The following is a 24494-nucleotide window of genomic DNA, read 5'->3' as shown; positions in this document are numbered from 1 at the left end:
TTCTCCCAAACACAACATATGGGTTCTCTCTCACAGAATAAACCGCTCCTGCAATGAACTGGATAATAGATCCTGGGAGGTGTTAAGCTGTGGACGTGAACATCCTCTCGTAGCTGCAGAATGGAATGGGCAGCCTCGACCAATCACATTGTCCCTGTGCAGCCCCCATGGGAGGGAGTGGACTGTGTGTGCGAGCGTGCGCCTGTGCATGAGCATGTACGTCTCTCTCTGTGCGTGCGCGTCAGGGGTGTGGTGGAGGGGTGGGGATCTCCACAGCTGGAGACGAGGGTCCATCCGAGACGGCATCCCACACAGACGACGTGAGACGACGTGAGGCCACTCCAGCCCATACAGGCCCTTTCAGTTGTCTCCCTTAAAAAAACGACCTCTTAACATGACAGGCAGCCATCTTGGCTCAGTGTCAGGCCGTCGTCAGTATGGAATGAGGAGGATGGAGGGGGAAAAAAAACCTGACTAAGACTGCGACGGGTCCAGTCTTTCCAATTCCCTCCTCTTGCACTCTATCTTTGTGCTTAATGACCACGGCAGTCTGAGAGAGGAGACTGAGTAAGTGAGCCAGTCAGGAGAGAGGCTTAATTATTTCCGGAATTATCCAGCAGTAAAGGGCCTTGCCTGCACACGTCTTGCTTGCGGTGTGTGTGCGTAAGGGGTGTATTTATGTGTAATTAGAAAAACACATCAGAGAGATTCAGAGGGTTGAGTGAGATTGCCAGTAAGCCTTTACACCTTCTGTATGAAACACGAGGATCGGGAGTCAACATGCATCAACAAACAGACAGTATGTAAGTGCCATGGTGATTGGCTACTCACTGGAAAGGAAGTGCTGGGAGGAGGGGCCAAAGTCTCGGTGAGCTTCCTGCAGCAGCTTCAGTCTGTCCTCTACTGCCACCTGCAACACACACACACACACACAGAGACACAGTCAGAGGTATCATACACCTTGTTGTCTCCCTCAGGCATCCACTCGCACTCAGATAATACAAACACACACACACACACACACACTTTTAGCACCTCAATACTCAATAATGGAACCCTGAGGTTCATATCCAGCAGAAATATGTGTGTAGGTGTGTGTCTGTACTGTGAGTCTGTTACTCATGATTAGAGGTTACTCTGCCCTGGTCTGGCAAGACCCATTTTATTTGACACAGGAAACAGACACAAAATGGCTGCCCACAACGTTGTCTCTGTACGTGTTTCTCCGAACACACAGAAATCCAGTAGGAGTTCCCAATGCAGGAAGCCTGAAAAACAGACCCAAAATGTCCACCGGCAACAGTTTCCTTGTTTTTCTCTAACTAACGAGCTCCCCCTCTGTCTTTATAACAAAGAAGCGCATCCTCTCTCACACAAACACACACTTTCTCTCTCACACAAACACACACTTTCTCTCTCACACAAACACACACTTTCTCTCGCACACAAACACACACTTGTGTTCAGACAACGTATGTATGACGATGTATTCAGAGAGCAGCAGAGCTGTGACAAGGCCCGGAGGGCTGGTGTCTCTGATCCAATACGTCAGTGGGCCCGACAAGGACACACATCACACAGTCCTCATGAAGACCTTGAACCAGCACAAACACACCCACACACACACACATATACACCATGATGATAGGAGCTCACACAAATATCGCTCACGAACCCAGATGCACACTCAAACTTTTTCCCGCCTCAACACCCCCAGCCCCCACCCCTCGGGGCTCTACTAAGGCCTGATCCGAACCCAGAGTGGGTCCCGCAGCAGATCAAGGGGGTTGTTGTGTCTGAGTGGGGAAGGAGGTACAAAGTGTGTGATTGTGTGGGTCTGACTAACTCTGACGAACGGTGACAGAACTCTCCTGGAGAGCTGCGCTTCACCTGAGAGGGAGACATGACCCGGGTCTCTCCTCTGCATCCTACTGGGTCTACCTAATGCTGAGGTCTGACAGCAAGACAGAGGTGGAGGGTGGAGAGACAGAAACAAAGACAGAGAGACCACTAGAGAGTGAGAGAGGCATAGATGAGGCATAGACGAGGAGAGAGAAAGAGATAGAGAGACTGAGGGGGAGGAGGGGGAATGGGTTGCTCAGAGAGAGGGAGGGAGGGAGAGTTCTAAATGTCAGAGCGGAGCAGAGAAAGGGATGAGAGACATGAATGCCTAAGCCCCGACACAAAGGGGAAACAGATGGAGGGAGAGAGAGAGAGAGAGAGAGAGAGAGAGAGAGAGAGAGAGAGAGAGAGAGAGAGAGAGAGAGAGAGAGAGAGAGAGAGAGAGAGAGAGAGAGAGAGAGAGAGAGAGAGAAGAGAAATACATACAAAAGAGGGAGAGCGAGGGTTGAGACAGAAAGATGGGAGAGATGAGTGAGACATAGTGAGATGAGGATGACAGAGACAGGAGGGCAAGAGAGGCATAAGAGAGAGAGAGAGAGAGATACCGAGGGAATACAGAGAAAGAGAAGCTGCAGTGGCTGTCAGGAGAGGAGAGGGGGGTATCAAACCCCATTAATCCCATTAGGAGACGGGTATGAAGGTGAAGCCTACCTGGAGCAGCTTCCAGCGCATGTTCAGGTCGTCCAGCTGCCTGGAGGCGGTGGAGGACAGCTGAACGTCCAAGGGAACCAGCTCCGCCGAGAGCTCGTTCACCACGCGCACTTCCTGACGCAGCGGGGCCGTCTCCTCCTTAAAGGCCTGGCAGGGACACGCACGCACGCACACGCACACGCACACCCGGTCAGCTCTCAAATAAGAGTAGGCAGGCTTCAAGCTGGGTGCTGCCAGACAAACGCTCAAATAACAACAGATGCTCCTGTATAACCCCCCACCTCAACCCTAACCCCCCCCCCCCACACACACACACACCACCACCACCACCACCGCCCTAAGCCCTCACTGTGGTCTTCTCGATGTGGTCCTGCAGGGAGTCTATGAGCAGGTCTCCCACGGGCTGCCAGGCGGCCCTGGCCTCCTCGGCCCGCACCAGCCCCAGGTCTAGCTGGTCCATGCTGCTCTGGAGCTCCTGCAGCCGCTCCAGGGCCCGCTCCACCTGCCGCTGCCAGCCGCCCGCGCGCCCCTGCAGGCGCTCCCAGCGCTCGCCCACCTCCGCCGTCTGCTTGCGGATGGCCCGGGCCACGCCCCGTGCCCGCTCCTCCGGGGTCACCTCTGGGAGGAGAGGGGGGGGAGAGAGTTGGGGTGCAGGCGGAGTCAAAAGGAGGGAGGGGAGGAGAGAGGGGCGGGTGATGAATAAGCATTAGAATGACTTGCATTAGGAGTGTGTGTGTGTGTGTGTGTGTGTGAGAGAGAGCAGGGCAAAGCAGATTAGCAGCCCCCTCCCTGCTGCGTGCTGCCAGGCTGCCAGCTCTGGCTCCAGTCGTGTGTGCCTGGGTCGGCACACCAGCCTAAATCAGCTTTACTATGCATGTCAATGGCCGACTCCACAGGAGGGCAAAGGGCTCAATCCCCACACACACACGCGCACACACAAACATACCCCTGTGCAAATGAACGCACACGCAGACACACCCCTGTGCACCTTCACACACACACACACAGTCTGGTCGTGCAGTCAGCAGCAGTAAGAGAGTTAGCACTCTACCATCATGATGGAGGGACAAACACAGTGAATAATGACAGAACAGGGCCTCTGGGTTCACTGCCTGGTGACAGTTGTAAACAATTTGTCCCAGAGAAAAATAAAGAACACACGCACACACACACAGCCTCTAATCCACGACTGTGGCTTCAGCACCCTCATGATTATTACTTCAAACACCAAGCCAAGGCCTTATGCCAGGCTCTGTCTATCCATCCCTTCATCCCCTCCATCCCTCCATCTTCCACACTCTGAACTCTGGACACACCCCTGTGATCTTAGAACTGGTTATTCATTATTCAAACATATTTTTTTGGCAAGGGAGGGATGAACAGTGTGTGTGTGTGTGTGTTTGTGAGAGAGAGAGAGAGAGAGAGAGAGAGAGAGAGAGAGAGAGAGAGAGAGAGAGAGAGAGAGAGAGAGACAGAGAGAGAGAGAGAGAGAGAGAGAGAGAGAGAGAGAGAGAGAGAGAGAGAGAGAGAGATGGTGAGGTAGTGACTCCACAGTCTCTCCATCAGGACTGAGGCAGAGACCAATACATAGAATTGCTAATGAAGCCCTTGTGCATATTCAGCATACAGATGGACTGTGGGAAAACCACAGGGTTTCTGAGGACGTCATTGAGGAAAAAAATCACCCCTCTCTTCAGCGCCATCGTTAAGGTCCTCATTTGAACAATGCAACAATGTTTACCAATGAGTTCAGTGGACTATCATCTAAAAAGAGTACTTACTATCTGTGTGGCTCAGTCAGATGATTTTAGACACAACAAATGTGTTCTGTAGGTCATTTGTTCCCAATGCCATTCACATTCTTAATAAAATTGATATAATCTGAGAGAAAGAAATACTTGTTTTGGAGGCATTTACATTTGAAAGTAACTACTAGTGACAGAGACGGGAAATGCAGGGAAGAGAAAGGGCAGATGACATGCAGTAAATGACCCGGGCTGGAATCGAACACGGCCTGCTGCAGGGAAAGGCCTTGGGCTCTGTGGTGCGCACGCTACCCGGTAATCCACCAGCATACTGACATGTTCATCTCGAGGTTGTCAGGCTGTCCAGTGATGTGCATCTGTTTATTTGTTAACCGTGTAACATGCCACGACAGCCCAAGGAAACTGTCCACCTGGGTGGACAATAAAGTTGTTCTGGTCTACGTGATTCCACACATGGGTGTGGCTGTGGAGGTGTTGGTACAGGACAGCAGGACTGGTTCTGGACTCACCGGGTTTGGGCTGCAGGTTCTTGCGCGGTTCCCCGGGGCCTTCGATGGGCTGATCGGCCAGGAACATGCGTGCCTGGTCCAAGGCGCCGACCACAACGTGCTCGCGGTCCTTCAGCTCTGACCGCAGGGCCTGGAGAGAGACAAGCAGGGATTGGGCAATGTCTCCGAGGAGGGTTAGGACGAGGAGAGAGTTGTTTTGGCCAGTCATGCTATACCATTGTTAGACTAAACCGACGGCATCTTATCTAGGAATGTTTCACAGGAACACTCCTCTTCTGTTTCCCTCTAGGGATTTTATTGTGTTTCCAATCGTAGCATTTTTATGTTTTGAACACTTAATTTGATAGCAAAGCCCATTTAATGTCTATGGGGAGGCTTTGGGTCATTTCCATCTCAATTACCAGTAATGTATGCCGGTTCTGGTTCGGAGGTAGGGAAATGGGTCTAGACTCAGAGTTGTCATCTCCCAGAAACACGGATGCGTCTGAACTCTGCGTGAACCTGTTTTCTACGGCGCTCAGGTTGCTACCAACCACAGGAATAGCATCTCCTTATCAAACAAGTCAAGCAAACTAGATTCCACTTTAATCAAGTGCGCCTCTCGTGCAAAAAAAAGACAAAACGAATCAAGAAGGGCTCTGAGGGTGGAGTGGAGTCTGCACATATGACAATAGACGTGGAGGCTAACAGGAAAACGCACCGGCACACAGGCCTGTATGTGCAGACGCACAGACACACCAAATTATGAGGTGAGGTCTCTTTGCTTTGCCCGTCATCAATGTAAACAAAACTGCTCAACAGCTAATCAGATTCCTAGCTGCTTTTTAAATTGTGCTCCCTCTTATTTCTAAATCCTTTTTGTTGAAAGGTAAAACATGACGAAGGGAAATGGAGGGACAGTAAGACAGGGAAACAGAGACATGGACCGAGAGACCGGAATATAGACACAGGAAGAAAGAACATGAAAGAAGAAGAGAGACAGGATGGGAGAGAGAGAGAGAGAGAGAGAGAGAGAGAGAGAGAGATGGAGAAAGAAGGAGAGAGGGCCAAGGCACAGACGAAAAGAGACGGAAGGAGGGAGAGAGAAAAAGAGGAAGACAGAGGGAAATAATGGTAGCTGCAGGTCAACTGAGACAAAATCACGGTGAAATGAGCTGAGCGATCCCGACTAAAGCGAGAGGCCTACGCCACACAAACCCACCACACGACTGTCCTGAGGGCATCATTTCAGAAACAACACACCTCCTGCAATTAACTACACTCTCTCTACAATGTCCTCCCTCTCTCTCACGCTCCTGTCAATGTCTCTTTGCCTGCGCACACACACACACACACACACATTCACACACACTTTATAAGGGGAAACGTCAGCTAGGGGGTCCACATGGACATCCTCCCTGATCTCAGTGTCTAAACTTCGGTACCACATGGGCAGGGCTGGAGACAAGCTGACACATGGATGCATGTAGCGGGCTAATTATTCAGATTTTAGTACCAGCGGGTCCACAGGCCCTGTGCAATGATTATTCGAGTGTGAGATTGGTTTGTGAGGGGGCGATCTTCAGAGAGACTGGCGAGGGAACTGGAGTTGATTGGTATGTATGGTTTTAAGGTTCTAGGACGGGAAACACGGGACAAGACGAGGCAGATGTAGATCAGGTTTGTGTGCGGGACGCGGGATTTTCACGCTACACTGGTCAAAACTGAGAGCCGGGTTGAGAGAGTTTGCGAAGGGGAGCTGAGTGTGGACCAGCGAGGCCCAACAAACAGCACAGGGGAAAAACAGACGCGTAGACGCCGACCTGACTCAGGATTGACTGTGATTCGATTTGACGACACGCTCCGTCTCATTCATCAATGCAGGGATGCTTTTACAAACTGACAAAAGAAAGGGAAAAATTGGAACTTAAAATAGCCAAGCATGAAACAGAAGTGAGGTAGGACAAAGCTGCCATTCACCGGCCCTCCATTGGGATCATTCTATTTCCGAGAGAAACCTGAAATGAGAACACAGATGGTTTCCAATAAGAACAAAAGCCTTCTTCATCATCTCTTGAAACCTCTTTATCCAGCCTGACCCTGCTCCCAAACTGCAGAATCGGCTCATTTCAAAAGGCAGGGATGTCATAAAAGATCAAAACTCGCAGTGCTGCAGCCCTGTCACCAATCTCCCTTCCTTTTCCTGCCCAGAAAGATATGTGCCATGAAACTGGAAATGAGTGTCCCCCACAACACTAATTTAATCACCCTTAGTAACTAGAGATGTGCCTCATTTAATTGATTCCTTCATTGCCTATTTGGGACAAGGTACTGTCATAGGTAAGAGGGAAAATAAGACAGGGAGACATACAGACAGAGAGAGAGAGAAAGAGAGAGAGAGAGAGAGAGAGAGAGAGAGAGAACATGGGAAATAGATATACAATACAGACACCAATGGAGGTAACAGATGAGAGAGAGAGAGAGAGAGAGAGAGAGAGAGAGAGAGAGAGAGAGAGAGAGAGAGAGAGAGAGAGAGAGAGAGAGAGAGAACAAAGACAAAACTACAGGAAGGAAACATCTCACTGCACACATTCACTATGGACCTTCCTTTATAAATAGACCTTCTCCTTACATCTGCCCATCGTCACAATGACTTGTCCTTGCCGGTGAAATGCACTTAAAAAGGAGGGCAGCACAGCGTCACTATGGCGACACACAGCATCGCCTACTGCCCAGAGACCACTCGGCTCGGCCTCACTTCCTGTCGAGTCTGACGAAAGTACTAAGTTAACAACGTTACGTGACCGCCTCAATACAGGGCCTTGCTGGGGAGAAAAATGAGCACACTAAAATTGCCAGAAAATAAATGTTCTGGCAAGAAAAAGGACACTGCTATTTCCACCCGACACAGTGAGAAAACAGACAATGCTCCGGTCACGGACCTTGCTCCAGAGGACTGTCCATGGTTCACCTGAGGACCACTTGAAGACGTTCTGCTCTTGAGGAGAGGTTCTGCTGTGACCCAGAGCAGGCCAGATGAACACTGCTGAAGCATCCGAAGCAACAGCCCAAGCTTTCTATGCCTTGAGATGACAAGACTGGAGAGAATATTGTAGCTGTGAGTCGTGACCTTGACGCCGAGTGAACACACTGTGCGTGGGTGTGTCTGTCTGCGTATGTGTGGGTGTCTGTGGGGAGGAACAGCAGACAGACTTATCGGCCAGTACCCAGTCTAGATGAGCAGATGTGAGGGTGCGATAGCATCAAAACAAACCAGAGGGCTGCTTTTCAGATGCACAAAAAGCCCCCTCTCTCACCGCCCCCCCCCCCCCCCCTTTTCTCAGTCCCTCTCTCTCCCTCGCCATCTCTTTTCATCTCTGCCCCCGCCCCTCATCACCTTTTTCTGTGCTCTCCCCAAAAGAACATCTAAGACAGACCTCCTGGTCTTGAGTGCCTCAGAGTGTGGAGAGAGTTTCAAACCTGGCAACCATGTCCATCTAGTTCAGCTGATAGCACAGTAGAGCCATTTCCATACTTCCTCTCCCCCAAACCCTATTAGTTCATTTTACTTTTCAACTGACAAGGGGATAGGCACATTTTCCTTTTCATCCTACGCATTTTTACCCTGACAGTACTCTTTTCTTTCATGCAATGGAGCAGCTCAGGGACCTGGTTCTCTGTCCACATTTCAAACAGGACTAAACGCCTGTTAAACGGCTCTGCTTTCCCGTGCCTCAGGTCCTCTGAGGCTTCCAAAACAATCCACCATTGTGGTGCTGACTCATTTTGTTTACCTCGTGAGCAATGAAGAAATAGATGTGTGGGGTAGATGGGGCGGGGTGAAGAATGACGACAAGGACTTGGCTCAAGCTTTTTTTAACTGTTGCCTTTTGTGACTATTTAGATTTCATGCCACAGGGGAGTAGCTCAAGCATAAGTCATCGAGACTTGAGGCAACACAAAGCTAACAGGCTCGTTATCTCAGAATGGCCTGGCGTTAGCTCAGTCTGGGCTACAGCTAAAGGCTAACGGCTAGTTGTTGGAGCCTGTCCAACACCCCACAGGCTTCCTTTGGATTGCTAAATATATTTTTCTCAATCTATCTACCTCATCTACTCAAGGCCTCACGTCAATCGCCTTCAAACCGTGGGCCATGAAACACGAGACGCTGCAAAGTTAAACAAACATCGAGTCAACCGACACAGTCCCAGACACAGGCTCCTGTTCAAAACTCCCGATTCGGACACAAAAACATAATGTGGAGAAACGAGGAGAGACAAATCTTTAGGCGACAATAAGTCATTCAAAAGACCTCTCTCTCTCTCTCTCACTTTACTGGAAAAGGATAAGGTATGGCCGATGCAGGAGTTTAATCCATCTCATTACTTTACGACCTGCCTATCCAGGTATAAATGGTGCTAATCAATCACCTGGACAGCGTGATTAAACTAGCTTAGCATGGCCATTCTGATTAGATCAGCTCTAACTTTGGGTCTGCATGATTACATTTGCCTCACATAAGCTACGTCTGTGTTTGCATTAGAACAAGATTCAGGCAGCTCAACATGCCCAAATGAAAGAGTTGATTAAACTTGTAGATTACTGGCACAATGCTAATATTAGCAGTTTCAATATATACAGCTTTATTCACAGCTTCCCTCATACTCAATTATTGATGTTTCACTTCAAGGTTTTACTGCTTAAATGAAGCCTTCCCTCCTCATTTAGACAACTGTTGCTGAGAGACATAAATAAAAAGAGACATAAAAAACTAGTGTGATTCAATATGGCCACAAGTGCTTTCTCTCGCTCTCATTCTGGTTCTTTCCATCCCTTCCTGCATTCCTCGCAAAAGAAACGTTAACTTAACAAAGCTGATTGATGAGTTTAATAAGTGTAACATTAATGGATGTCTTTCTTAGGATAATTGGAATGTGTGATTATTAAAATGCCAAAAATCAGCTGACGCAATCGATGCCCCTGAGATGACTCCTTTCACAGTGCAAATACAAAAAACTCCTATTTTTCCCTTCCATAAGATCTTCTCACATAAATCCGTAAACAAGTAACTGCATTCGATAGAAATATCGAATTTCGCTGGGAATGTGACAGTCTGACAATGTAATCCAATAAAACATTGACGTTACAACCTTTCTATCCAGAGGTTTAACATTTCCAGATGGGTCCTTTGTTCGGTTTCTCTCCTCTCTCATCCTTTGTCTCTATCTCTTCACCTCGGCCCTTGTCCTTTCCCTGTCATCCTAATCCCTCTTTCCAACCTCTCTACCTCAATCACAATTACTTTATCTCCTTCCCTTCTTCTCAGACTTAGACCACCCCTTTACGCATCCCTTTTCCTCCTTTATCATCGAGCACTCCTGCTACGGCCCTATTGCTCCTTCTCTGGTTCTCTAAGTGGCTTAGTGAACCTCTGTTATCTCTGTAAGTCCTCTTGAAGCTCCTCAGCCCTTCATCTCAGCCATCTAAAGCACCCCCACATCTGGTTGACGTTTTCCGTATATCATCATGCAATATATATAATAATGTACTGTATTTAGCTTCCTTCTGACATTTGTGTGTGGGTGTGTGTGTGTGTGTGTGAGCCTGCATGTGGGTGTGTGTGTATGCATACTGTATGTGTGGATGGATACCTATTTGTGTGTGTGTGTGTGTGTGTAATAAACCGTGGCGCGTTCAAAAGGTTCAGTGCTTTGTGCCTCTCTGTGGTTTGGACAGACGTGACTCAAAGCCAATCTATTAAGGATACAGAGGAGGTCGGGCGCATAAACCTCTCGTCAGAATGAGAAGGCCTCCCTTTCACTTTCAACTCCTCCATCCCATAATAACACTGTCTGCCTGGGAGCGTGAGGGAGATGGGTGGAGGTTGAGGAAGAGTGAGGGGAGGGAGGGAGGGGGAGAAGGGAAGACAGAAAGGGGAAGAGAAAGAAATGTGAGGGAAAGAGAGATAGGGAGGGGATGGAAAGGGGCGTGGTCAGAGATGAAATTGAGGAGAAAAAAAAAGAGTACGATTTATTGGAGGGGAAATGGAGAAAAAAATTGAAAAAGAAAAGGGTCAGAGCAAACGAGCGGGTGCCAGAGGGAAGGAGAGAACGGTGAAGGAAGAAAAGAGTGAAACGGATCGCTAAAGAGAGCCTGGCAGAGGGGGAAAAGAGGCAGAGGGGCAGCGAGCCGAAAGCGGGATGAAGGGGTGAGTAAGGGTAATGAGAGGACCAACAGGGCCCGAGTGGGATGTTTGGATCCTGGCTACGTCGACCTCTGCTTCCTGTCTCTCATCCAGTCTCCTGCAGTCTCTCTAACCTCCTCTCTTCCTAGTCGTGTGTGCTTGAGCGGAAACAAGCGTGTCCACACGCCCGAAGCCTCCGAGTGAATGAAATAACCAGCCTTGGAGGGCAAACGGAGGAGGAGGGGGAGGAGGAGGAGGGGGAGGAGGAGGGGGAGGAGGAGGCCACAGAACGTCATCAGAGAGTCAGGACCAGCAGCTGCAGTCACCCAGGCAGGAGTAAACACCACCAGGGGCTCTCTCACACACACACACACACACAACCCTCCGAGAGGTAATTACATGTTCTAATGCATAAACCATCAAGTGTTTGTCTGTAATAAGTAACTACAAATTGCTGCTGATGCAAGGAAAACAATGCTAATGGTCATGGCTTGGGGGTGGCACGTGACATGACTGTGGCTGCCTCAGTGGTTGGTGTTTACTGTGCTGATCTTGTATTCTGGCTACTGCTCTGACAACAAGCAATGTGTGGTGACATAGCAGATTGTATAATGCTGCAATGGTAGGGTAAGTAGTGGCTAACCACAGTTAGAGTAGTTGTTGTGGTCCTGCTGACTATGGTTAGAGTCCTGGTTGTGGTCATATTGACCACAGTTAAGCCCAATTTATACTTAGGTCGCAGACACCTTTGAAAAGGTCGCCGACCGAAATGACGTCACAGTCAACACTTTTAACTGTCACTTAGAAGTGTCGCCTACCAGGAGAAATTTCTACTGGCGCTGATGTCGTCACATAGTGAACATTTTAAATGATCCGTTTCTCCGATCCATCACCTCGGCTACAAAGCGTTAACAATGTAACTATAGCTATGAATGTAACGGTAAAATGATTCAGTTTACGTCACGCGAACCTTGAGCACAGACGACAAAGTCGTATAGCCAAAGTATAAATGCAGCAGCCTGAGCGAAACTTTTTTTCCCCTCTGCGACCATTTCAAAAGTGTCATAAGCATAAATTAGCGACATAAGCATAAATTAGGCTTTAGAGTCCCGGTTGTGGTCCTTCTGACCATGCTTAGAGTAGTGGTTGTGGTCATATTGACAGTGCCAGTACAGACCTGACAGTGGTTGTGCTGCTGCAGCAGAGTAGGCACGTCTCCTCCGATGGGCATCTGCTTGGCCAGGTCCTGGTCTTTGGAGCAGATCCACCTCCATAGCTCCTCCAGCAGCCCCAGCAGACGCACCCAGCGCTCAGCACTCGCCTCCAGGTGTGCCCTGATGACACACACACACACACACACACAAGGAGAATAAATACTCCACGGAAGCTCTGAGTGTGTTTGTGTGTGTTGGGTGTTCCTTCTGGACTGATTTGTTTTAACATCCTAGTTTGCCATATTGCCTGGGAACATCATGTACCAGTATCCCACAGCTACCAGCCGAGCAGTGTGAGTCCCCGGAGGGTGACTGACTGAAATCGAGGGGAAATACAGCCTGTTAACTTGACCAATGCTGACTCTTTAACCCTATTTTGTGTCTGCTATCACCTAGCTACCCTCCCCTTACAGTATTTTAACCCTATTTTACTGTCTGCTATCACCTAGCCTACCTTCCCCCTACTTCAACCCTGTCTCCCGCCTCTCCTCTCCTCTACGTGTGCTTCATCTGGTTCTTCCCATCTTACTTTCCTCTCTTCTCTCATGTCAATGTTCTTCATCTGTTCTGTCTCTCTCTCTCTTCCACCCTTCCTTCTCTCCAATGACCCAGTTGTGATTCCTTTCTTCTCGGCTCATCAACCCTCCCTTCCTCCTCCCTTCGTTCCACCCTTCTTTGAGTATCTCCATATGGCCATGTCACCCTTACTCTCTCCATCTCTCTTTCCCCTCTCCCCATCTCCCCACTCTACCATATCTCTCCCTCTGTCTCTCTCGCTGTGTCTGTCTCTATGTCTCTCTCTCATAAACTGTACATATATATATATACAGCATATATCTTCTGTATATATCTTCAACTTTCGTTTCACCCTTTCAGTCTCTCCTCAGGGCTCCACCTCTGTGTATACATATATTCCCTCTCCCTCTCCCCCTCCCCCTCCCCCTCCCCCTCCCCCCCCCCCCTCTCTCTCTCCATCTATATCCCTGGTGCTCGCCCCCAGCCAGCAGGGCCGTGTGTGCGTGAGGCTGGGCTTCGCCTCTCACCAGGGTCCTAGATCACATGGTGGAGCCCTGCCATGCGTGAGCTATGGTGGCCCAAACACACACGTCCACATAAATATCCCCCAACACCCACAGTCAGCTCAACTGGGACAGACAGCCACATATTATACCGTGGATCTGCCATGATGGACTTGAATGTGAGTCACAGGAGTGCATGGATAAAGTGAGTATATGTCTTTAGAAGACCAGCCTTACACCATGCTGTGATTAATTTTCAGGGAGCTATATCTGTGTGTGTGTGTGTGTGTGTGGTAGTGCATGGTCAAGAACAGTGTGTGTGTGCATAATGTGTGGAGAGGACATGGGAACAGCATAGATGCACACACACACACACAGAAGACCACTCTGCCCGGCACGTGCTATTATTCCTGACATGGTTCCCATCTTTAGGGGACTCAATCACCTAAAGCAGGCACACGACAGAAAGGAGGGTGGGAGGGTAATGAGCCAGAACTCATGTTCCAGTTCTTTGCTGTCTGTTCTCAGAGTTCAGTCAAGACAATCACGTATTAGATTCGAGCATTTATTGTTACATGACATGGACATGTAGATTTAACTTTGGCGGAGTGGATGATCTAAGGGAAGCACTCCCAATAGAGATATAATCCCCCTGGTGGATAGAACATAAAGACAGCATGTGGGAGAAGGGGATGGTGGAGGGTGGCAGCAGCACTGATCATACAACGACCGGGGTGAGTGTGTGCGTATCCGCGCGTCTTTTAAAGACGTCTTATCGGACATGGCCCAATGGATATGTGCTGCTAACATGGGTGTGGTAGTGGGCGGAAGAAGGAAGGTGGGGTAAGACTCCTCACGTCCCGATGACTGACGTGCGCTGCCCGATGCCCTGCCTGAACGAGCTACGCTTCTGAGAGTCACTAGCACATGTTCTCCAGGTAAACACCAGTCCAACACTATTGGTGGACGGTACCGGGGGTGTGGTACTGACCGTATGTTGGCTGACTTGACCTTGAGGTCGCTCCAGCGCTGATTCATGTCATCCAGGCGGTGCTGGAGGAACACAGCCTCATCAGAACTGCCCAGAGCCTTCACCATCTTGGGCTTGTTCCCATCCACACTCTTATAGATGTCATTATGGGCGTCGATCTCTGCCTGGATATCCTACAGAGAGACAGGGAGAGAGAGAGGGAGAGAGAGAGAGAGAGAGAGAGAGAGAGAGAGAGAGAGAGAGAGAGAGAGAGAGAGAGAGAGAGAGAGACACGATTAACAAGCAGTTGTAGGATAAATGTTTCAGGTTGTGCTTCAAGGCTGAGCACAGAACATGAAGGGAGGAGACACAAGGGCGTCGATCTCTGCCTGGATATCCGAGAGAGAGAGAGAGAGAGAGAGAGAGAGAGAGAGAGAGAGAGAGACCCTTCATATCAAGACAAAACCACTTCACTTACAACTTCCACACAATAATAGTTCCTCATCAAACCAAACCCCCCCGCCCCCCCCCCCCCAAAAAAAACAGCAAAAAACAAAAAACAAACACAAAAAACAACAATAAGAGAGAGAGAGAGAGAGAGAGAGAGACGATTAACAAGCAGTTGTAGGATAAGTGTTTCAGGTTGTGCTTCAAGGCTGAGCACAGAACATGAAGGGAGGAGACACAAGCTGACTGTGTATTACTATAGCTGTAGAGCATGAGAGATATCGCGTAACAGAGTCAGCAGCACACTGGAGAGCTGTGTGCTTGTGTTTGTGTGGATGTTGTCATAGAGGGGCCTTGAGGCAATGATTCGGGTCAACCTATCAAGTATGTGACTGTATTTGTTAGTGTGATGTCTCTGTGTGTTTCCATAGGGTGCAGGTTTCATTATGAAAGCATGTCTCTCAGACTAACCCCTCCTCTACACTCTCCACCCCCACCAGTGTAGACCACCAGGGCTTGCCAGTGTGTGTGCATGTGTGTGTGTGTGTGTGGGTTAGAGTAGACCATGAGGTGTGGGATGTGTGTGTGTGTGTGTGTGTGTGTGGGGGGGGGGGGGTGTTGACGTAGGAGGATTCTGTCAAATGTTGTATTTTTAGACCAGATTTTAAACTAGAACTGTTGTACTTCTCTCTGAGTAGGGCTTCCCCTGAGCCAGGTCTCTCTCTCCCTCTCTTACACTCTTATCTCACTTTCAGTGTTCATTTCTCTCTCTTTCTCTCTCTGTGTCTCTGTCTTTCTCTCTGTCACACACATATGCTTGCAGTACACACACAATACAGGCCATTACAACACACTCACTGTTTACTAAAGAACAAACTTTATGAGTTTCCCTTCGAACAAACAGGAAATGTATAATCAACACACATACACTCACACACCCAAACATTCTCTCACACACTCACCCATACACACGCAGTCACGACTGACTGTTGACTGCACACCATGTGACAATGTTGTCAACTACTCAAGGTGAAGGTTCCGTGAAGGAGAAAGAGTATGTGAGAGAGAGAGAGAGAGAGAGAGAGAGAGAGAGAGAGAGAGAGAGAGAGAGAGAGAGAGAGAGAGAGAGAGAGAGAAGAAAGAGAGAAAGAGAGAAAGAAAGAAAGAGAGAGAGAGAGAGAGAGAGACAGAGAGAGAGAGAGAGAGAGAGAGACTGTGACAGTGGGTCAGTTGGATGTGCTCCAGCTCATTCCCAAAGTGCTTCTCCTTCTTTTTCCTTCCGGGACAAAAGACACATGGCTGCTGCTCACACACACACACACACACACACACACACTCCCAGGTTTCACCAGCATGTATACTGGTTCAGTGTTGAGCCGTGAAAGGCTGCTGTGAGGGAGGTGCAAAGAAGTACTACAATTGCATGCATACATATGCATGCACACACACACACACGCGCACACACACACACACACACACACGCACACGCACACGCGCTCACACACTCCCATCTCTGTGGGCCGTAGGTGAGCTGTATGCGAGTCCTCTTTCATTGGAGTTATTGCTTTAGTCGAGATAAAAATAAGCAACCGATAAGAGGGCTCGTCGACCGGAGCACACACACATGCGTGCACATCCAGCTTAAAACAAAAGCTCGCAAAAGGCATACACACAGAGCCCACTCCATCACAAAATCGGAAGTATCCAACTATACAGCATTGTTGTTACACACAAAGACGCGCGCACACATATGTATGGGCGCTAAAACGCCGACCACCACATTGAAGCACATTTCAGGCGGTAGAAAACAACAGCTCTTTCAGTACCTCCTCAAACTTCCTGAGCAGCTCGTGCACGCTGAAGTTCAAGCCAATCATGTCAGAGTCCTGGATGTGTCTCCTCCCCCTCCCCGTCGTCACTACATGGTCTCTGAGGTCACAGCGGTCAAAAGGCAGGGAGGGCTCGCGGCGGACCGAGTCCTCCAGTGCTCACCGTCCAAAGTCGAGAGGTCACTTTTCACACAGAGGTCAAGTTCAAAGCGGGGAACGGTATGGTATCCTGACGTGGCTCCAGCGGTCCAAGCGCAGCTGCGTCCAGGTTGAACTCTGCGACCAGGCCACGTACACAGCTCACGCACCGCTGGCCAGATGCGTCGTCTGTGCGCGTGTGTCAGTGTGTGTGCTCGCCCTATCCGGCTGCATGGCAGTAGCATCCTCTTTGGGGGAGGCGCGCGGCCGAGAGACGGGGAGAGTTAGCCTGCTGTCATGACTCCAGGCTGGGGTCGGAGCAGGACCATGACTGGAGCTCCAGGAGGCTGGAAGGTAGGAGGCTGCCTGTACAGCTCTGCAGGCCAGGGAAAGAGTTCCAAAGCTGGAGTGGAAATACTAGGTTTTCCAGGAGTGTCGCTCTGGAGGGTAAAGTTAAAAGTACCCTGTTTAGAGATGTTGGAAAAGGAGGTAGCAAAGAGTTGGAATTGTTTAATCCTCTCTTTAAACGTCCTCTTTCTGTCCTCCTCTTCCCTTCGTCCACTCCTGAGGCAGTCACTAAAGAAACAGTTTACACTCCGGCCTTCCAACCTGGAGCAGGAACGAGCGCTTGTTCTCAATTACTCTGATAAAAAGCACTCTGTCTCCGGCAGTCTGTCTCAGACACACACACACACACACACACTTACGCTTAAGGGAGAGAGGGCAGCACAAAGAAGCACATGGTGTGCCCCTTCATTCCTCAATCACTGAAGCTAAAGGTTACCGCAAACACACCCTCTTTCACTGGCAGACACACTCTCCTCAGTCCCACACACGCACACACGAGCATGAGACAGAGAAGTCCCAGTCTGGTCCACCTCTCTCACACCCTTCTAATCACAACCTAGACTGAGCGAGTGAAAGAATGCCCCTCTTTTCCTTTGGAGCTCCAGACCACGTGTATGGAGAGAGAAGCCCCCTGCGCGGAGTCACAATCCTGGGGAGAGAGTCCGGACCGCCGGCCTCTGGTTCCCGGAGGTCGGCAGAGACTACTGGTATTGAGTGCGGCGTCACTTGTGGAGTCAAAATAACTTTTCTCCTTTTCCTGTTGGTTTCAGGGACTTTTTGGAGTCAGAAACGTTTTTTTTTCCCTCCGCACTCCAGTCCTTTACCTCCTGCCATGGTGTAAAGCTGGTATCCTTCTCTGTTCCTCTCCTGCACTCTTTCTCTCTCTCACTCTCTGGCCAGTGGCTCCTCGGTTTCTAGCAGCTGTTTATTATTTTAATCAGCATCCTCCCTCCCTCCCTCCCTCCCTCCCTCCCTCCCTCCCTCCCTCCCTCCCTCCCTCCCTCCCTCCCTCCCTCCCTCCCTCCCTCCCTCCCTCCCTCCCTCCCTCCCTCCCTCCCTCCCTCAGTCCCTCCCTCCCTCCCTCAGTCCCTACCTCCCTCCCTCCCTACCTCCCTCCCTCTCTCTCCAGGTCCCGCTCCATTCGCCAAACTAACTCTGCACACACCCACTTCCTGAGGGGCCTCCACTGGCATGGCCAGAAGGGTGGGGCGTGTGTGTGTGTGTGTGTGTGTAGAGAGAGAGGAAACAAGTGTGTGTGAGGCAGGGGGGGTTGCTCTTTAGACCGCCTGAATATTCTACCTGTCGGTCACAGAAGTGATGGAAACATGTGGCTCTACTGTGAATTGGTGGGGGTGTTGGGGGAAGGGGATAAGCGTAAGATCCAGAAATCAGGGGAGGGCCTAGTCAGTCAAAAAAAAAGAACCTTCTGGTGCAAGGTCAACATCCCAACTCAAGTCATGCAATTCCCGTAATGGTCAAACCATCACCTGTCTGTGGACCAGCAGTCAGACCATCACCTGTCTGTGGACCAGCAGTCAGACCATCACCTGTCTGTGGACCAGCAGTCAGACCATCACCTGTCTGTGGACCAGCAGTCAAACCATCACCTGTCTGTGGACCAGCAGTCCAGCAGTGTGTGTGGTGTGTATGGTGTGAGCGGGCAAATAGCGTGCACTGACAGAAGGATAGACATGTGGTGTGCATCACTAACGACACACATCTGATGTACGCCAGCAATAATACAATGCGGAATATTCATGAGCAGAAGACTTTGAAGTGCGCTTAACTCATTACAATATTTACATATGCAGTTTTCTTTAACTGCACATTTGATGAGGCACAGCGTATGCAAACATGAAAATGCGCACTGTGTGTGTTTTCAGGGGAACAAGTCAAAGTCGATTAACTGGCTGTGGATTTGCAAGTCTGACATGCCAGCCAACACACATCCAGAAGCTAACAACTCCAATGAGATGCCTGGAGGCTTTCATGGTGGCTTGTGTTGGACGATTATCACTATCCCTGGGTTGGGAATAGTGCAAGAGTGGGAGGAGGGTTTCACAGACAAACCATGCGCCGGAAACACGCGCACACACACACACACACACACACAACCCCAAATAGGGCCAATTCGGAAGGAACTGAAGGTAAAAGTTAGGCTACACTACTAGAGCTAAGAGGATTAGGACTATTACAGAGGTAAGAATGTGGAGCAGTTAACCCTCTGGCAGAGGAAAAGAGAGGGGAGAGAAAGGGAGCGAGAGACAGAAAGAGAGAGAGAGAGAGAGAGAGAGAGAGAGAGAGAGAGAGAGAGAGAGAGAGAGAGAGAGAGAGAGAGAGAGAGAGAGAGAGAGAGAGAGAGAGAGAGAGAGAGAGAGAGAGAGAGAGAGAGAGAGAGAGAGAGAGAGAGAGAGAGAGAGAGAGAGAGAGAGAGAGAGAGAGCGCAATAAAGACAGTGAGAAAAGAGATGGGAGACGGAGACCGGGACAGAGAGAAGGGACAGATTAGAGAATGTCAGCGAGAGGCTAAGAGATGGACAGGGAGAGAAAGGAGGAGAGAAGGAGAAGCCAGCGTGAGGCTTAGCGTGCAGAGGAACATCTGCCCGTTGTTCCCAGGCTGGATCAGAGGAGAGCTGGCCGGGGAACTTCAATGGGAATCTAGGATCTGAGCTCCTCTGCTTAAAGCCTGAGAACCCCGGCCCAGAGAGAGAGGGAGAGAGGGAGGGGTTATAGGCTTATCGTCACACTTCTTCCCACTAAGGGAGAGGGGATGATAGGAGGACACACACACACACAATTGACAAAGGTTAGGAAAAGGGCAATGAGGCATGGACAGGTATTCTCCCGGAGTCTACTGAGAGAGGGACTGAGAGAGGGCATGTGGAGGAGGAAGGGAGGCAGAGAGAGAGCTGTTTATGATGTCAGCATGGGGGGTTGAGTGGAGCAAGACTGCATGTGTATGGGCAGACACATAGCACTTTCCCTTACAGAGAGAAAACACATGCACACTATGTCTCTGATGGGTATAACACACACACACACACACAGATTGTATCCACCTGGCCCAAAATAAAGTTAATAGCGCTCACTTAAAGGTACACTTTGTATTTTCTGTCAGTTGAAGACATGCTTCTTCAAACCTCACCTCACTCACTGAGAGCAAACAGAGGAAGATGAGGTTGGATGATGACAGCAGCAGGTTATCAGCACCACAATCACACATTCCTCTCTAATTCACAGCTTCTCCCCGGGCCAACCTCAAACGAGGTCACTTCCTGTGCCATGGGTTATCGCACAACTTCCTGTTAGTCTGACGGCGCCCTTCTGGCTTGATTACAGCTCAGATCTGAGGGTGTCCAAATAAAGCATGTGGGGGGAGTGTGTATGCGTGTCTGTGTGTGCTTGTGTCTGTGTGTGTGTGTGTAAAAGTGAAGCACTGTTGTGTAAACATGTGAGTGTTGATGTGAGAAAGTGAGTTTCTAAAGTACATCCAGGTGTGTGTGTGTGGAAGTGTCTGCAAGAACCTGTCACTATGACAGTGTGTGTGTGTCCTGTTGACAGTTCTGCTGTGTGTTTGTCCCCAGCAGTCCAATCAAAAGTGTTACATGTCATCAGCACCTGAGTGTGAGGACGTCCCGCTGTTAGTCTACTGACCAATCAGGATAGGTCAGGAAGGAGGGGGGGGGGGGGGGGCAGAAAAGACAATCAGAGCACAATATGCTGCTCTCACTCTCTCTCTTACTTTGTCTCTCTGTGTCTCTCTCACTGTCTCTCGGCCTCTCTCTGTCTCTTTCACTCTCTAGCTCTTTTCAAGTCATGCTCACAAAAGCTTAACCAAAAATAACAGCCCCCACACCAACAGGGTGTGAACATGGATGAAAAGAGAGACTGAGAACTAGATGGCTGCATGGAGGTCCATCTTCACACTTTGATAATACGTTGGACTGGCATTGTGAGATCAGTCCAAACCCATACACTGTCTCGTCTGGAGGCCTTTCCTCTGAGCCCAAACAAACCTCCTGTCAGGCCGCGACACAGAGATCTACACTCAATGGATGATGTAACCCCTTCATCATCCCGCGGCAGCCCCACATCGAAACAAGCCGACTCCGGTGCAGACCATGTCGAGCACTGCGAAACAAGCATGGAACAGAATCGACCAATGAAAACCAACGCACAAAATTAGCAATAAGTCAGCGAGAAATCCTCTGGATCCTTAAGCGCCCGCTGACATTACGCTATCGACGTCAGGCAAAAGCAGGCGACGTGAGGTCAGAGTGTCTGTCTTGTCTGTCTGTCTGTCTGTCTGTCTGTCTGTCTGTGTACACGCCAGTCTGTTCCTGTTTACCTCTGGTCGGTGCTAATGTGATGTGTTCCTCCCCCTGGGGCTGGGCTGGACTAGGTGGGTGGTCAGAGCGCTTCGCACCGCTCAGTGCCGCCCCAGACGTGATTCGTTGTGAAACGTGACCTCACAGTCGCCTCGGTTACGGGTGGCTGTGACGAGAACACAATTAACGCCTGAGTACACTCCCCACCGAGTATGCTGGGTAAATGGCGGACTGGAAAGGTTATGTGACTACACTAATTAGCGAGCAAGGCTAATAAACTCTCTCCCACCTGTTGTTTCAGAACGAGCGGTCGTAGTGGGGGGTGAGACCAAGCTGTCTATACTGTGGAATCGGAGGTTTGGGAGTGAGAACACAAACACGCACGCACACCCACGGGGGTATTCACAGCAGGTGAATGGGGCTGTCATCTACAAATATAAACAGCAGACAGAAGGCCAGAGCCTGGGGTTGGAACTGGAGAGAGTCAAACAGGGAGAGAGAAATGGAGAAAGGGAAAGCTAGAGGGATAAGATGATGGATGGGGATTACGGGGGGGGGGGGTAGAAAGAGAGAGGGAGGAAATGAAAGGCGGCAAGCGAGAGAATGAGAAGATTTGAGGAAATGTTTTTGAAACACAAAGCTGTTGTCTTAAGTTGTTATAAGGACTAGGTGTATGCGAGGAATGGGAGGCCCAGCCTATCCCTGCGTGGTCATCACGAGGCAATCTGTTTAAAGGGAGGAAAGTCACAACACAGCTAAATAGAGGTAGCAAGTAGCTAGCGTGGGAAAGGTCTTCCTTGACCCACCGGAAAACATTCCACGGAATGTTTTCCCAATATATCCCAACCCCTGGAAACCCTATGTGTCCCACAGGACGAGGTGTGGCTGAACAGATGGGCCCAAAACTGCTGTGTGGGGCAAACTAGAAGTACTACCCCACCCACAGCCATCATCATCTTCACCATCATCATAGGACTTTTCCATCCACATTCAAAGGTCAAATGAACTCAGTACACTGGTGTACTGTACCTGGGTCTATACGATGTGACACATCTTCTGCAGTAGCTAGCAGACCTAGCGCTCAGTGCTACAGTAGCTAGCAGACCTAGCGCTCAGTGCTACAGAAGCTCCATGCTAACTGGCTGAGACGGCGTGTTCCGCAGAGTGCTCTCATTGTTAAATGGAAGAGAAAGAGTTTTCTCAGCATTCCGGTGCGGTTAGCGAGAGCTCCTGCTGTGAGAGCATTAGAGGAAGAGATCAGTGTCTTGACGACGGGAGTTTGATTATCCGTCAGCTGGGCTTTTGCTCCTGCGGGGAGATCCCTGCTACACTGCATTGGGATGCAGGCACAGGATCCTGAATACGGGCATGCAGCTGTGAGGCTGGCATGGAGACAGCGTGAGGTGGGTTGTGGGCATGAGGCAGGGCATGAGGCAGGGCATTGGAGGAAGGCTCTGGAGGAAGTCTCAGGAGGACGGAATCAGAGGAATGCTGGTCAGCTGGTCATGTAATTAGTGGACTAGCTAGTTATAATCTACTGGACTAATCTGACGTCAGTGTTAAAGGCCAAGCTCTTCCTGCCAGTTTATATCTGAACACCCGCATGCACACTGCTCCCACGAGGGCTTATCACACCTAGATAAAGGGGTGTGGCCGTCGGACACCAGTTCCTCCCCCACCCCTCCGGGACCTCCCCCTGGGCGGGACCTACAGAAGCCCCACAGCCCAGAGGAAAGATAAGGTCGGGAGGTTTCCACGACGACAGGAAGGGAGTCATTAAGATTCCAGATTTCTATCAGACAAAACCAGCAGCGTTCAGAACGCAAATGTAAATGACAAAAAAAAGTGGTTTTGAACACATTTACTCGGCTTTGGGTCCATTTAAGGGGCTTTAAAGAGAAAACTGATTAACTGTCAGTTCACGTCTACCTCAAGGTTTATTTAATTGTATACTTAAGAATATGTTGTTCTATTAAAGACAAGCAAGTTTCTGAGATGCTCAGACACGCACACAAATATGCACCTCATTCTGACAGCTCCCCTTTGTGCAGTGCATTATGGGTAACAACAACATTCCAACAAACGTCATCAGAATGAGGATTTTAGCCTTGAAGTGTGGTGAGATCCAGAATGTTTTGTCAAGAATGCAGTCCCAGACAGACAGACAGACAGACAGACAGACAGACAGACAGACAGACAAAGGAGATACCAGGACCATTACTAATGAATCGACTCAAGTCAAGAATGAGGGCAGCCAGACTGAAAGGACTCTGCAGGCCTGAGTCACTGTAAGGTCTAAATTGGAAGAACATGGAACCAGGGAAGGTATATGGTTGATCGCCACATCTCCCTCTTCTCCCTGACTCCACTTCTCCCTTGGCCACACTCCTCTTAGACCCGCTTTTGCAATCACCATGACAACAGACCATTATGAAGGCTTGGTCATCCCTCCTTGAATGTTTACAATCCACAGTGTGGTTCAGCCAATGGCAGACCGGTGTTCCCTCCCATGACTAAATAACACATTACTTCTAGAACATCTCCCACGCTTGTAGGCCAACTTCTTCCTCATTTTAATTGAGTCTCTCGTCTCTCTGTCTCTCCTCATTCGTGTCTGTGTCTTGCTCTCTCCCATTTTTCTCCACCCAACTTCCTATTATGGTTAAAACAACTTCCTGCTTCCTGTGAGATCCAGCAGGTGTTCGGCTCCATCGACACGCTCTCTCCTCACTCCCCCAGGGGTTTAAACCCCATCTCCTTCTAACATTTTAGGACCAAGACTTGAATATGGTCTAACTGTTTAGTCTAGAGCAGAGGTCTTCAACCCTGGTCCACAGGGACCCCCTGTCCTGCACATTTGAGATGTTTCCCTGCTCCAACACACCTGATTCAAATGAATGGTCGTCAACAGGCTTCTGCATAACTAGATAACGACCCATTCATTTGAATCTCTGGTCTAGAGGATCAGAGTACTCCCACCTTAGGATCCGTTTGGATCCCCCGTCCGACTCATCCTCGTCTAAGGACTGTCTCAGCTTCCTCCCGTTGTCTGGTGTCCTCCCTGCACCCCTCCGCTCCCTTCCCCTGGGTCAAGAGAATAACGAGGAAAAAATACAGAGAAAATGGAAAAACTAAGAGGAGATTCTGAAAGCGGAGAGCCTGCGGGAGCGGCAGGCAGAGAGGCTCCCCAGACAGTCTCCTCATGCTGGGA

At 49.7% G+C, this 24494-nt stretch overlaps 1 protein-coding gene across 5 annotated transcripts in view; it reads right to left on the bottom strand.

Moving 5' to 3' along the window:
* The window catches only part of utrn (utrophin), a 125430-nt gene that overhangs the window by 32162 nt on the left and 68774 nt on the right, over positions 1-24494 (bottom strand). For all 5 annotated transcript variants that reach the window (XM_084699246.1, XM_084699249.1, XM_084699248.1 and 2 more), the window contains 6 exons: positions 14216-14388; positions 12169-12325; positions 4829-4958; positions 2903-3171; positions 2554-2700; positions 832-910 (listed from right to left, as the gene is read on the bottom strand). In XM_084699246.1, coding sequence (XP_084555372.1) covers positions 832-910; positions 2554-2700; positions 2903-3171; positions 4829-4958; positions 12169-12325; positions 14216-14388 — 955 coding nt within the window. The remainder of the gene's footprint in view (positions 1-831; positions 911-2553; positions 2701-2902; positions 3172-4828; positions 4959-12168; positions 12326-14215; positions 14389-24494) is intronic.

This window comes from Hypomesus nipponensis, chromosome 6 (assembly GCF_054491055.1).
Source record: "Hypomesus nipponensis isolate SF chromosome 6, ASM5449105v1, whole genome shotgun sequence".
In the NCBI taxonomy this organism is placed as follows: domain Eukaryota; kingdom Metazoa; phylum Chordata; class Actinopteri; order Osmeriformes; family Osmeridae; genus Hypomesus; species Hypomesus nipponensis.
Note: the sequence above shows the minus strand (reverse complement) of the source record. Positions and strands in the feature narration are given on the sequence as shown.